The 15,436-nt window shown below is 47.0% G+C and overlaps 2 protein-coding genes across 2 annotated transcripts; both read right to left on the bottom strand.

The window, feature by feature from the left end:
* Positions 1-203: 203 nt before the first annotated feature.
* Positions 204-12,528, bottom strand: pgk1 (phosphoglycerate kinase 1). Its single transcript, XM_072446011.1, has 11 exons — positions 12,360-12,528; positions 9,036-9,086; positions 8,815-8,970; positions 6,571-6,715; positions 5,076-5,179; positions 4,885-5,004; positions 3,178-3,292; positions 1,939-2,118; positions 1,550-1,727; positions 921-1,019; positions 204-803 (listed from the first exon to the last, which is right to left on the bottom strand). Exons 1-11 carry the CDS (start codon positions 12,422-12,424, stop codon positions 763-765), a joined length of 1,254 nt encoding a protein of 417 aa, XP_072302112.1. The 5' UTR covers positions 12,425-12,528; the 3' UTR covers positions 204-762.
* A 1,576-nt stretch (positions 12,529-14,104) lies between these two features.
* Positions 14,105-15,436, bottom strand: cox7b (cytochrome c oxidase subunit 7B). The gene is made up of 3 exons (XM_072446018.1): positions 15,318-15,436; positions 14,517-14,629; positions 14,105-14,274 (listed from the first exon to the last, which is right to left on the bottom strand). The coding sequence occupies exons 1-3, from the start codon at positions 15,352-15,354 to the stop codon at positions 14,182-14,184; spliced, it is 243 nt and encodes an 80-aa protein (XP_072302119.1). The 5' UTR covers positions 15,355-15,436; the 3' UTR covers positions 14,105-14,181.

Genomic DNA, 15,436 nt, shown 5'->3' with positions numbered 1-15,436 from the left:
GACTCCCCGCCCACCCGGAGAAGGAGAGGGCAAGGACTCCCCGCCCACCCGGAGAAGGAGAGGGCAAGGACTCCCCGCCCACCCGGAGAAGGAGAGGGCAAGGACTCCCCGCCCACCCGGAGAAGGAGAGGGCAAGGACTCCCCGCCCACCCGGGTTAAAGATGCATTCTCATTAGTTTGTTACAGAAAAGACCAAAAGCAACTTTCAAGTGTGAGACAGTTTTACTGAGGCAAACACGAGCGCTGTAGGACACGAGCGCTGTAGGACACGAGCGCTGTAGAACCGTCGTACGCAGCACAATCGCCCACAGACACGTGGTCATTCAGGAGGTGGACAGAGCAGCAAAACACTCATGACAAAGGGACATTTAAGCAGTAGTAAGTCACTATTACAGCAAGAGTTTATTCATATTTATTCATCCTTTAAAGTGCTTCTATTTAAATAGATTAAACTTCACAACTCAACACTAAAATATGCACCAAAATGTTAATAATTATTGTCAAAATTTAGCTTGTACGTGTTTGGGACTCCATTTTGAATTAACAAGCAGCATCTTTTGTGGTTGGTTTGATCAAGTTTTACCCAAATGTGCTTCTTCCGGTCGTCAGGGAAACCAAACGGCGGGCGTGTGAGCGTTTTAGTGGCACGGACTCGGGCTCAGGTCTGCTGTGAAGTTTGCTCTAAAACACTTTAAATTCACCGTTGTTGCGTTAAAAAGGACAGAAGCGGGAGATGGCTCCACCTGGTTCAGACGGGACGGTTCAGGCGCTGCTCAGAGCGTCCACGCCTGGCAGCACTTTACCTGGAACGGGAAGGAACAGCGGGATTACAGCGGGAGAACACTAGAACACAAGCCAAAGACATGCTCCAGTTTGTTTATGTCAACTTAAACTGAAAATACGGTTTAGTTCTGTCTCACCTTCGAGAAGCTCCAGACTGGCTCCGCCCCCTGTGCTCACGTGACTCACTTTGTCCTCAGTGTTCCACTTGGCGCAGCATGTGGCAGTGTCGCCCCCTCCTGGACACACAGATGAGGGACGGGTCAGTCCTCGTCCTGGTTTAGACTTAAAGGACACATATTCTGCAGCATTTGTCCCTTTTGTGTTGGCGCTCCATCTACTGGCCGCAGAGGGAATTACCATGGAAGCTAGCTTGCCTCGACATGCTAATGTAAACACACAGAAGTGATGAAGGTGATGACCTCCCCGTGGCGCACAGAACAGACCCCTTCCTCCCGGTGGCGCACAGAACAGACCCCTTCCTCCCCTTGGCCAACAGGACCTCTCCCCTTGGCCAACAGGACCTCTCCCCCTGGCCAACAGGACCTCTCCCCCTGGCCAACAGGACCTCTCCCCCTGGCCAACAGGACCTCTCCCCCTGGCCAACAGGACCTCTCCCCCTGGCCAACAGGACCTCTCCCCCTGGCCAACAGGACCTCTCCCCCTGGCCAACAGGACCTCTCCCCTTGGCCAACAGGACCTCTCCCCTTGGCCAACAGGACCTCTCCCCTTGGCCAACAGGACCTCTCCCCTTGGCCCACTGTGTTACCGATGATGGTGATGCAGCCGGTCTGCGTCACGGCCACCACTTTGTCCATGAGGTTCTTGGTCCCGTTGGCGAAGTTGTCCCACTCGAAGACGCCCACAGGTCCGTTCCACACGATCTGCTTGGCCCGACCCACGGCCTCGGCGAAGGCCTTTGAGCTCTCTGGGCCACAGTCCAGACCCTGAAGAGGACAGACCAGAGCCAAATGTGATGCAGGAACCGCTTTGATCTGACCAAGACTCACACTGTCTAAAGGAGTCTCAAAAGTGTCTAAAGGAGTTCTGGAGTCCCCACACGCTCCGCCCCCTCCCCACACGCTCCGCCCCCTCCCCACACGCTCCGCCCCCTCCCCCACACGCTCCGCCCCCTCCCCACACGCTCCGCCCCCTCACCATCCACCCGGCCGGGATCCCTGCAGCGACAGTGGCCGTTCCGGTTGTAGCTTTCTCGTCAAACTTTTCGGCGGTGATGAAGTCGACGGGCAGAGTGATCTTCACGCCGTTCTTCTCCGCTTTGGCCATCAGGTCCTTCACAATGCCGGCGCCTTCCTCGTCAAACAGCGAGGTCCCGATCTGAAAAACAAACATGACCTTCATCATGTCCTCCTGTGGTTCGCCCGTGTCCTCCTCTCGGTCAGGACGTCCATGGTTTGACTCCTGATCTTTCATTACAAGTATTTATATTGTCTTAACGTAGTTATAATCTATGACACCTTATCATTTATATTCTGGACATTTTAAATTCTGTTAGATATAAAAAAAAAAACGTGATAAAAGAAGAAGAATCAGCCTAAACGTCCTCTGACCATGCCGACTGTGGAGAGCAAGGATCACGAGTTTTCCCCGTGTAGGGCCCCAGTCGATGGCCCCTGGACTCTGTGTGGTCAGTTTGCTGCCCTCGAGTTAAACGCCTGTACAATGTAAACAAGGCCAAAACAATAGATCAACGCGGGCGTGACGTCAGAATATTAATGAGCACTACAAAAGTCCCAGGTGAACATGCAATCGCACTCAGGCCATCAGGGAAATAACATGGGAAAATGGCAGAACAACAGCGACTACGAGTGTTTGCGGTTTTGTGAATGTGCTTCTCTGTCATGTTCAGTCTGTTCACTGCAGATTGTCTCAGGGTCAGAACAAGATTGAATTCAGAACTAAACGTTTGAAATTCATCTCTTAACACAAACGGGGGTCAAACAGGGGTCAGGGCCATCGCTTGCTCTCAGGAAATTTCTCAAGCCCTTTGTTCAAACAGCGTCAGAGGAAACATTGACCAAGAGGGTCAAAGATTGAGAAACATTTAGTGCCACGTTTCTACCGAGCAACGACTGCAACACGAGATGTAAAGTCTCCACACATTAAACACAGTGAAAGAACAATGACACGGGCGGTTTGCAGTTTGCTTTAGAAAAATGAGGTTAAACGGTTGATTTTAAAAAAAGGTAATTTCCTTGTGTTTGCCTCATGTTAACCCATAATCGCACCAGGTCCTCCATCAAAGGTTTGATGGAGGCTTGATTTAGTCTTTGACTGCTAACATTTAAAAGTATAATAATAAGTTGTATTTTCGACTTAGTGCGGCCCTAAAACACAGTTATGTGAGTGATTAAATGACAGAGGCTGGTTAATCACCTCCATGTTGTTGAGGACTTTGAGGAAGGTGAAGGCCATTCCACCTCCGATGATCATCTCGTTCACCTGGTCCAGCATGTTGTTGATCAGCTGGATCTTATCTTTGACCTTTGCCCTGAAGTAGAAGCAGACAAAGGTTAAAGACCCTCGTAAATGCAAACAGAGTTCAGCTTTTAACACATGGAAAAGGCACAAACAGAAGTATTTGTATCAGGAGACGCCACATTAAAAAAAATAACATATGTTAAACTGACTTTTGAATCTCATCAGAATGCAACATAGAAACCTTCACTGTCTGAACAACTCAAGTCATCACAGAACAATAGAGGTCACACGCTTTCATATTTTTGTTGAAAACACCAGTGATGCTGCTAGCACGGCTTGTTGCTAGCGGGCTCGACCCGTGGAAACTAATGGTGTAGCAAGAAGGGGCGTGTACCTGCTACAACAGGGCTCCTGATTGGCTCTGTGGCTGGTATGAAACGCTGGAGCCGGCGTGGCTCCGTTCATGTGTCACGGTAAACTATGTTAGTATGTGATTATACTGACACGTGAGCTGCAGGGGGCGCTCTGCTGCTAAAGTAGTTCGTATAGATAGTAGTAATATCAATGATACCTCTATGATCCACGTTTCCAAATCCAAAAGTCAGTTTGTCTCTAGAGTCTAGACCAGACTCATACTTTGCTGTTTCCACACTTTTCTCAGTTAAACTCTTTGTGCCGCAGACAAAAGCAGATGAAAGAATGCGAGTTCAACAATGAAGTGAACTCTGGGACTCGGGTCAAATGTAGATCCTGTCTGCCCTGAGGCAATGTCCAACACAAACACAGACATGGAAATGTCAGGAGAAATCACCAAACAAACAGTAACTGAAGCACACGTCTGAGAGTAACCCTCAGGCGCGCGCTTCAGTTACCCTCAGGCGCGCGCTTCAGTTACCCTCAGGCGCGCGCTTCAGTTACCCTCAGGCGCGCGCTTCAGTTACCCTCAGGCGCGCGCTTCAGTTACCCTCAGGCGCGCGCTTCAGTTACCCTCAGGCGCGCGCTTCAGTTACCCTCAGGCGCGCGCTTCAGTTACCCTCAGGCGCGCGCTTCACTTACCCTCAGGCGCGCGCTTCACTTACCCTCAGGCGCGCGCTTCACTTACCCTCAGGCGCGCGCTTCACTTACCCTCAGGCGCGCGCTTCAGTTACCCTCAGACGCGCGCTTCAGTAACCCTCAGACGCGCGCTTCAGTAACCCTCAGACGCGCGCTTCACTTACCCTCAGGCGCGCGCTTCACTTACCCTCAGGCGCGCGCTTCAGTAACCCTCAGGCGCGCGCTTCAGTAACCCTCAGGGGCGCGCTTCAGTAACCCTCAGGGGCGCGCTTCAGTAACCCTCAGGGGCGCGCTTCAGTAACCCTCAGGGGCGCGCTTCAGTTACTCTCAGGGGCGCGCTTCAGTTACTCTCAGGGGCGCGCTTCAGTTACCCTCAGGGGCGCGCTTCAGTTACCCTCAGGGGCGCGCTTCAGTTACTCTCAGGGGCGCGCTTCAGTTACTCTCAGGGGCGCGCTTCAGTTACTCTCAGGGGCGCGCTTCAGTTACTCTCAGGGGCGCGCTTCAGTAACCCTCAGGCGCGCGCGCTTCAGTTATACTCAGGCGCAATAGTTTGTAATGGTGTGATGAACTTGCCCTCGTCCCAGTTGTGAGACATTGCTGGGTTCTTACCCGCCGAGAATGGCCAGGAAGGGTTTCTGTGGTTTCTCCAGGGCCATGGCGAAGTAATCCAGCTCCTTCTTCATTAGGAACCCAGCGGCTTTCTGTGGCAGGTTCACGCCCACCATGGAGCTACAGACCAGGAGAGAGCAGTCAGCGGGGGTGCGGGCGGGGCAGTGGGTGGGGGCGGGGCAGTGTCTCACCTGTGAGCCCGGTGAGCAGTGCCGAAAGCGTCGTTCACATAAATGTCTCCAAGTTTGGACAGCGAGGCCCTGAAGGTGTCGATCTGGCCCTGAGATGCTTTGGTCTGCCACAAACACAAAGAATGAGATGTTTAATCTGACACAATCCACAAAAACCATTTATGTCACCATGGAAACCAGAAGAACCCGAAGATCTTCTACTTTCACTGTCCGCCCCCCGCTCCTGCTCCCGACCCGCCGATCCTTCTCTCGCTCCAGGCCCCGACCCCCCTCCTCCAGACAAAGTACGCGTCAGGTTTGTGGAGAAGATAACAGTAAAGACACTCCTTCACGCTCTTTTCATTCACAAAAAACACATTTCATTAACATCAAACTTTCTATTTTTTGGCAGTTTGAATTAAAACGTCTTGATTTCACCTGCAACACTTGGACTATTTCAGAAGGTTCAATATAATTTCTGCAGCTGATTTTTGGCTGAAATGTTATGCAGTGGGCCTTTAAACCCCTTAAAAAATGTCATAAAGGTTTACATTAAGAGTATTTCCCCGCTGTATGAACATTTGAAACAGATGTGACTCTTTCATTTGGAGGCCTTAAGCGTTAATGTGTCTATAAATAATGGCATGAGGACGAAGCATTCCAGCCGGGGCTCGTGGACAGGAAAAGAAACACTGACCTTCAAATTAAAAGGTCACTCGGCTTCAGCCAAAACCTGAGCCGTAACGTGTTGAGGAAAAGTCCTGGTGCCCAAAGCTGTTCCCGTTCATAAAGAGTGAGATGATTTATGTTCTCTGTGGAGCCCTTTTCATCCTGCAAACACGACCCCGCCCCTCGAGGCGCTGGAAACGCTCAAATGCCCGACCTCGCACCAGGACATGTTGATACACAAGTGTGAGATCAGAACGTCAAAAAGTCCAAGTACAGGTGTTTTGACTTAGAGCCCCCCCTACAGGTCAGACGACTCATTGAACTAAAATGCAGTTAAGATAAAAATAATTTTGCGAAAAAATTTGAAAAAGTTGACAGTAAAGCTCATTTTTTAAAAGTTGAATGGACGATTTTTTGGGCCCAAATCTGAGTCTCATTTCCTCGTGGCGTGGACTGCCGATTAGTCCTGCCACGTATCAATCATAAAACGCACCTACTGCTCACCTGCAGCCGCGTGCCTAAGCGCATGGATCTATCATAATATAGTTCCCTCAGTGTACGGACAAAATTAAGACTCAGAAGAGACGGAAATCTACGGGAGATGAGAGATGTGATGCGATCCGTCGCGCTAATAAAACAAACGCACGTGTGTGTTGTATCAGTCCACACGGGGGAGTGCTCACTTTTCCGTGAGCTTCTGGACCACAATTGACATACAGATCACTTTTATTCCCAACAGATCGCCGTTTCCCCCCAACATGGGTCAATACAATACTCTGCCCTCGCTCTGGCGTGATGCGTGGCATCGTGCAGGGCGTTGTGCTTGAGGCGTGGTGAGCGTTCTGACCTTGTTCCCGGCGGCGTCTTTGCCTTTGCCCTCCTCCTCCACGTGGAAGCGCAGGTTCTCCAGTAAGATGACAGACCCGGCGGCGGGACTGGCACAGGCCGCTTCCACGTCCGGGCCGACGCAGTCCTTCAGGAACGTCACGTCTCTGCGGCAGAGGGCGGGAATTAGAGGGGGCGGGCATTAGAGGGGCCGCAAGGGGCCAATTACAACCAGGGTTTGAGCTTCTTCAAGGGAAAATCACAATCAAGTTTCAAGTGTGATTAACGTCACTGTCAATTATTCTGATTTCTCAAAAAAAAAAAATCGGAATTTTGCAAAAAAATTCGGGATTTCTCATGGAAATTTTTAGATTTTTCAGGACATTTCAGGATCGTCTGCGCTGTGACCAAACAGTGACACCATTAAATTGATATGCAGTTATTAACACGCGGTTTATCTTTTTCACTTCAGTTCTTTTCATTGGATTACGGCCGTAATAATAATAATAAATATAGCCGCAAGCGGCAATGATCGGCCCTCGCTACGCCGCCGCCACGCCGCAATTGGGGCGCTAACGCGCCCCAATTGTCCTTTTATTACATCTACTTCTGAATCTGTGACGCGGTCACATCTTCTCCCCTTTGTTTTACCATTCAAAAAGCAATTTTATTTTGAATTCTTGGCAAAATGTGCGGCTTTGCCGCACAGACACCGTGACTCTTTGAATAAAAATGTGGATAACTTTTGATGGTCCACCCCTGAAGATGAGTCTCACCAAATTTCAGGTTAATAGGGCTGACGCCCTGAGAGGAGTTTGTGAAAGTCTAAAGTGTAAACATGTTCTGGCGATTTCCCCATTGGAATAACATGGAAGGTTTCGGTCATCGTTACGGAAACGCCATAACAATTATGACATGGGTCTCATTGACTTTTTTGATGGGGATGCTGAAATTGAGTTGTGTGTCAAATTTCATATAATTTCGCAAAACTAAACATTTAACCTCCATATAAAATCTGTAGGGGGCGCTGTGGCGCCAAATTAATTTATTTCACTTCAAGTAGGTTTAGGGCAAAGAGTTTAACAACTGATTCTAATTTGACGCAATTCGGACTTTATCTGCGCAAACGGCAGAAATTTTAAATATGGGAGATTTCTGAAATTCTAGCTACAGTTTGCGGCTTCGCCGCACAGAGACCGTGAGAGGTATCAATGTAATTTGGATAACTTTTGATGTCCCACTCCTCAGTAGCATTTTCACCAAATTTCAGCTTTTTAGGGCCAACGCCCTGGGAGGAGTTCGTAAAAGTACGACGTTTGGAAAAACTCCGAAGTCATGTTTAGCCATTTTTGAAGCAATATGGCCGACATTTGGTTGGGCGGACGGCGTTGCCGCAATAATATTTTTTACTTCTCTTGTCACCATCTACCTCTGCGCCAAATTTCATGATTCTACGATCAGATTTTTTTTGGGTCATTTCCCATCTCTCAATGCATTTTTGGTACATTTGGGGGCGCTGATGCGCCAATTTTTTTTATTTTAGAAAAGGGAAATAGCCAGAATGTAGAGAGGCACGATTTTTAGAGGGGTGTTTCCCATTTTTCAAATATCATAAACTAAACATTTTCGGAAAGCGCTCGCGCTTTCCTACCTCATGGTGTGGGTCCCTGGTCACTGACGGGTACTTTCGTTAATTTACAGTGGGCTCCGCCCACTTTGTGTTTTTGGCCCTCTATACAGTAATAATGTTCAATTTTTGCATTACATGCTTATATGCACGGAACATGCAAGAGATGGGGAACGTATTCGTGAGCTACTTAGGGCAAATGAGTGCTTTATATGGGGATGTCGTCATCCCAATGTAAAGTGCTCGTTTAGTGCGCACTTTTGCACGGGCTTTGCCCGTTTACAACGGTAATGTTCCATTTTCCTACTACTAATTAGTATGCACGGGGCGTGCGTGAGTGAAGGAGTGCGTTAGTGAGTGTTTGGAAGTGGGCGAGCGCTTCGCGCTCGATTTCGTGCGCACTTTCGCAGCCGTGCTTCGCACGGCCTTACGAGATTAATAGGCCTCTCGCCAGCTTGTGGCGCTCGGGCCTAATAATAATAATAATAATAATAATAATAATAATAATAATAATAATAATAATAATAATAATAATAATAATAATAATAATAATAATAATAATAATAATAATAATAATAATAATAATAATAATAATAATAATAATAATAATAATAATAATAATAATAAATGCGTTCTCACTTTCCCAAGAGGCCCCTGAGCTCGGCGGCCACAGGCTCCAGAGAGTACTTCTGGGGCATGGGGTTCCCGTCGGGCCGGCCCAGGTGGCTCATCAGGACCACAGACTTGGCGCCGTGGTCCAGACAGTGCTTGATGCTGGGCACTGCCGCCTTGATCCTGTGAAAGAGCGTTCAGAGGTCAGAGGTCAGAAGGGCGTGTCTGCAAACGGGCAAAAGTCTGACCTCTGGTTGTTGGTGATGTTCTTGTCCTTCATCGGGACGTTGAAGTCGACTCTGGGGAAAACACACAATTATTATTTTTGTTTTGAATCTGAATACAAAATAAAATCAAAATAGACTTAGAGAGACGGGACTTTCAGAAGTATTTCACAAATAAAGATGTTTCGCAAAATCTCACGGTACAAAATGACCACGAAATTAATTTCCCTGAGCATTCTGGGAGCATGTGGAAAAAAGTCAGTTTTTAAAAAATCCCGTCTTCAGCAAAGTTCACAATCAAGTCCAGAATTTGACATAAATTATGAAATATTAAATAAGTCTCATAATTAATAAAGTAGCTGACTGAAGAAGGCAGTTTCACACGATACACCTTCAGTTTTGAATTCAAATCACAAATCAAAAAGGATTCATTTTGTGTCGGGAGTTGTGCGTTTTAGACTCGTCGGGACTCATTTCTCTGCCGGTTTACTCCGTTGCTGTGGAAACACAAACGCGCAGCAACGGGCCTGAAGTGTCACTTTTCTCTGCTTTATCAAAAACATGAAAGCATCAAATGTCTGAACAAAACACGAGCGTCTGTTGAAACTCCGCCGCAGTCGGACTCGGGAGGAACGTTGACCTTTACACTCTTGACCCCTGACCCCCGCGGCTTGTGGGCAGATCCGGTGTAGTCTTGAGGCATCTTAGTTTTGTGATTACCGTATTTTCCGGACTACAAGTTGCACCTTTTTTCATAGTTTTGGCGGAGCGACTTATGTCTTATTATTTGTTATTTTCACACAACCGCATTTCATACTCCTGACTTATACATGTTTTTTTGGCTGGTGCGACTTATACTCCGGAAAATACGGTATTACTAATATTGTGATTATTAGCTGTAGTATGATTATTTTTAGTAGTAGCATAATTAGTAGTAGTAGCATAATTAGTAGTAGTAGCATAATTAGTAAGTAGTAGCATAATTAGTAGTAGTAGCAGTAGCAGTAGCAGTAGCAGTAGTAGCAGTAGTAGTAGCAGTAGTAGTAGGATGACCATGATGGGTATTATTCATGCTTTTAGCTAGAGGCCCGTCTTCCCTAATTTTGGACGGGGTATTTTGACATATGGACGGGCATTTGAGTGCAAGGACATTGTCATTTTTATTAATATGTTTTTAGAAAAGGGAATATTATCATTAAATCGGGTCCGCGCCATGACAGTTTACAAGTGAAAATTTGCATGCTGCGGGCTGATTGGTCGACGAAATTTGTGTGCTTGGCTCTGATTGGCTGCCGGGCCCTAGTCCGGAGAATCCCGAAGCTCCACGTACTTTCGTGCACTTTGACAGAATTTCATCGAAACCTCGTTAAATTGACGAAGATCACCGAAACTAGGTAAAGGCCTGCACACACCGCGGCGGCCGAATCGCGCCCAACTCAGAAGTTAGACGTCTGTACATTCGAAGACAAACGCCCCGGACGCGCGTTCTCGACGCCCCGGACTCATGCCCGTAAAATACACTCAGCAGCAGACGTGCGTCCGAGTCGTCCTGCACATGCTCAGTGGAGGAGTTGTGCTGTGTTGCTTTTCTCATGGTGTAAATGGAGTTTAATGTTGGACCATGGCTTCGGTTTATTAACTTTACAAAGTCCAAAAGCGGAGGCGATGGGCTCCGGGCCCATCTGGGACCCGCATATACTTCAGAGCTGAGCAGAGTTTAGTCAATATCATTATTTGCTCCAAGAGCTGCGTCTAAAGATTTTTTTTTTTTATCCTGAGGGTTTGTTTTGGGTCTTTTTCCGGGTCGTGCATAGCACGTCATCTCTGATTGGCTGCTGCGGCGCATCTGCTGCAGAAAGTTGAACAAAGCTGAACATGTCGCGCTGGCCGCTTTGGGCGTGCGTACGAGGCGCCCAAAGCGGCCGGCGCACGCGCCGAGAGCGTACGAAAATGCACGAATTGCGTCGCAAAAACGAAGAAATCGCGGCGCAGGAAACGCAGGACGTGCATTTACATAGACTTTGAATGTAAACTGGACGCTTAGACCGCCGCGGTCTGTAACCCCCTTAAGGCGCGCTGGATTTGCACCAGGTTATTTTTATCTGTCAATTGACAATAACTTTGACAACTTCCATTCTGGTCCCAAATGTTTAATTGGCACCTGTTTACCAGATCACCGTCCGTCCGTGCGCCGTGGTGCAACTTTTCTGCTTGCGCCGCCCACGACGACAATATGATCACACTCCGCCACAATAGGAGCGGCGTATGGCGTAAATTAAGAGAACGCAGAGCACCGTCTGGCGTAGATTACGGCGCTTGTTAATGGCGCACGGCATAACGTCAGACGGCGCTAAAAGCCCCGCTTTATTTAGTAAAAGCGTAGGAAAATACGGTGCGATACGCTGCTCCTAAGTGGCGGAGTGCAAATTTTTAAAGTTCTTTTTGGGACAAAATTATTTGGACGGGGTGTTTTTAAATCCTAAAAGCCTCTGGTATTATTACTATGATTATTGTTACTATGACTATTCTTTTTAGTATATTTCTTATTATGGGTAAAGTATATGTCCTGTACGTGTTGTACTCGGTCACAAACGTACATCTTATTCCGCATAAACACCGCGCTGTTGCTTCACAAACACATGAGATTCTTTTGCGCCGTTTGTCACTTCATAGAATCCTATTATGACATAAACTCTGCCATGCAGCTCAGGCATCGTTTATCACGCATCATCATATAATCGGTTCAGTTTACGCCGATACCGATTACAGTTAAGTTCGTTCTGACCGCCGCAAATGAGTCCAGTTCTCATGCGCTTGCTTCTCATTTCAAAAAGAACAGGTTTTAGAGATGTTTCTGTGCCAATTTCCAAAAGGTCGCGCTCAATCATTGGACTACGACGAATAAGGTCGCGTTTCCATGGAGATTATGTTGTAATGTCCTCCGCATCCACAAGAAGGAAGATGAGGAGGGGAAGAAGTAAAGGCTAAAGAATAAAAAACGCCATAGAAGAAGAACGTTACGCATTGCACCTTTACGTGACGGAGCCTTTGTCATGCGCTGGTGACATGACGATTTTTATTTCGACTTCAGGCGCGTTTGTCGGGTTTTATTCGAGGCTCGCGGACGGCGTCGGATGCCCTGCCCCACGCGCGGCAGCTTCGGCGCGTGGGTAAAAACGTGGCAACTTCCTGTCGTCGCGTCGTGCATCTCGTCTCCAAACTAAAAATATCATAAATCACCTGTAGCTTCGCGCGCGCCTCCGTTTATGCTGCGTAACGCGCCCGACGCACGAGCTCCGTTCATTCTACGTTAACTTTTAGCTTAGCGGTTAGCCTAGCGGCGCTCACCTCATGACGACGCGCTTCCCTTTCACGTCCAGCTTGTCCAGGGTGAGTTTGTTGGACAGAGACATGTTTGCGGTGTCGTGTACGGTTCTCTGGTGCTTGTCTGGCGGCTGTGGACGCGCTGCCGTGGCCGTGGGTTCCTCTGGCGGCTGCAGGAGACTCAAGTGACGCTCGGTCTGACAGCGGTGACCTTAGCGCAGAGCCACGCCCCTCAGCGCTGATTGCTAGAGGCGGGGAGCGGGCGGGGGCTCGCGGCTGATTGGTCGCCGCGGTTGTACGTTGTCGTCTTGTCGTCCACGACTTGCCTGCGCCGTGCGTCAGTGACGCAGGTGAGGAGGGACGCACGAGGGAGCACGTACGGCTAACAACCCAACTAATCAATTTACGCTATTAATATTAAAACAATTAACCCCAACTGCACTTATTGTAAAATAAAATACCCTGAAACAATTAGTCATCTTTTTTAAATGGGAGTATCTGCAGTGCCGCGGTGCGCGGCCGAAAAAGCCATGTTATTTTTGTGCCGGCGCGCGCCGCGGCTCCTGAAACTGCGCCGCTATTTGACCGCGGTTTAGCGCCGTTTTAGACCGCGCCGGGTTAAGGTTAGGATTAATCATGATAACGGGCTTTAAGGGAAATGCCGCGGTCCCTGAAACTGCGCGGCAATTTGACCGCGCCGCGGCTCTCCAGCCACGGCCTTTTTAAAAAGGATAAGCCTTTAAACAAAGACTGTTAACAATTTATAATACTTCACATTGAATCCAAATTTAGATTAAAATTTGAACATATAATTTTTGGGTTTCATGACACAAATGCCTGCGACGAGTTGGCCACTGTCCAGGGTGTACCCCGCCTAAGGCCCGAAGTCACTGGGATAGGCTCCAGTCACCCGCGACCCCGAAAGGGAACAAGCGGTAGAAAATGGATGGATGGATGACACAAATGTGGACCATAATAAGAAAAAGACAATGTAATTCTTATATTTTGCAAATTCTACATTCATAAAAGTAAATGTTCATCATCAGCATCCCCTTTTCCCGCCCTACTCTTATTAAACAAATTGAATCATATTTGCTCACCATTTCCAAAAGCTTAAACCAAAAACCCATTATTACTTATGAAAATTGTATGTTTCTAAATGTTTTTGATGTATGAAGTGTAAATATAATTGTAATATGCCCCCGAAGAATGTCAAGTGTTTTCTCTGGTCTTTTGACCTTGATTTGTATATATTACCCCGTTATGTATTCAATGTATGTTTGTTTGCTTATTTTGGAAGGAAAGTGTATGTTTTGCTGATCATCTCTGTCCTGCAAATCTCAAATAAAACCAATTACATATTTTATTTTTTCCAACAATTCCACCCTCGGCTTCGTACACATTACAATATGAGAAGTAGTTTGAAGGCTTTAGCTTCAACTGTGAAACAAAAGAAGAGGGAAGTGACATTATTGTCAATCGATCTTCCAACAGTGACAATATTGTGATTTTTAAATATCAGGGTCTCATGTTTTAGTGAAAATAAAAGTTTGGGACTGAATTACATTGCCCACATCCATTTCTAAAACATCCAACATGAACTGTCCGAAAAGTCTTTTTCTTTCTTTACCACCAAAATATGTTTACTTTTTACATCATCCATTGTAACTTTAAGCTTGTGACTGAAGCATGTCTTTCCTTTGACTGCGTTTGGTTTCCCCGATGACTTCAGCCAAGCCATATTACACTAAAGAAGCACGAGCAGGACGTAGAATCAGTTAATTTATTGAACATGAGACAATAACATTTTGGAATAATCACAGGCGTTTGTCGGACACAAGCCTCTTCACTCCTCCTCTTCTTCAGCTTCTCTCCAGGGCAGAGGTTGAACTTTACCCACGGGAGACAAGTTCCACGTGAGGCCCGTCTGAGTCAGAACCTGAGGAGAAAAAGTACATGAGATGAACAACCAGGGTCTGTACTGCAGTAGAGTTACACAGATACCAGAGTCTGTACTGTAGTAGAGTTAAACAGATACCAGGGTCTGTACTGTAGTAGTTACACAGATACCGGGGTATGACTTTATGAGCGAAGTTGGGGATAAATGGGATTTCTAAAAGCAGCAGACATCGCATGTATCAAAGACATTAAACTATTAAGCACAACGTGAGGAACACTTACGTATGACCACACGGCTACGCAGAAGGCGCCTCCTCCGACCATGACGGCGGTCCCATATTTGCCGTGAAAGTCTTGCCTCGTGGAGCCGTGCCTCACCTGCCGAGAGGCCTGATCTGGACACACCAACAAAAAACATTAGAGTTTAAAACAGGTGACAGTAAAAACAAAAACACTCAATTCAATGGGCTGTCAAAAGTATTACGAATTCACAGAAAACGATACTTATCAAACTGAAAGTGGTTTTCAGTGTATGTCAGCATGTGATTTTTCTACTTTCACATCTAAACATAGAAATCAGCTCTTTGAAGTATGTACACACATTACTAGGTACTTGTTCAACATATACAGCATACTTGTTACGGTCTCAAGAAAGTGACTTTATTATTATTACAAGTGACTTGGGGAATACTTCAGATGTAATATTGCATCGATCAAATAAGTAGCGTAGTGACTGAAGCTGAAGTCAACACTTTAAAGCACAATAGCACTTTGGTTTAGCATCATTTGAATGAGGTTATTCGAGGGCAAAAGAGTCAAACAAACAGCTCAACAAGCCATAAACTGCACTGAGCAGTCAACGAGCGGTTTATGTTTGTTAAATACTTCTCATTACGACAGTGGCTAACTAAAGAGATCTGTACCATAGAAATAATGTTTACAGCAGCTTAGCCTGTAGCATGCTAACCGCTGCTCAGGTCACAAGGATGTCGAGGTAAAATAGGCAAAAAGCGCAGGATAAACGGCGGAATCAGCACCAAAGGTCACACAAAAGAGACACATTTAACAGACACTCAGACTTACTGGTGATATTAAGAGCAGCTTTGCCGAAACGGAACATGTTTGTGGCTCTGGACGTTACCCTTGAAGAGTGGACCTCCAATATGGCCGCGGGACCGGAAACATGCGGCTTTCAGCTGCGC

This window comes from Eucyclogobius newberryi, unplaced genomic scaffold (assembly GCF_026437365.1).
Source record: "Eucyclogobius newberryi isolate DKJ021-1_F unplaced genomic scaffold, fEucNew1.0.hap1 SCAF_15, whole genome shotgun sequence".
Taxonomy (NCBI): domain Eukaryota; kingdom Metazoa; phylum Chordata; class Actinopteri; order Gobiiformes; family Gobiidae; genus Eucyclogobius; species Eucyclogobius newberryi.
The sequence above is the reverse complement of the archived record's forward strand: the minus strand, read 5'-3'. Positions and strand labels throughout refer to the sequence as shown.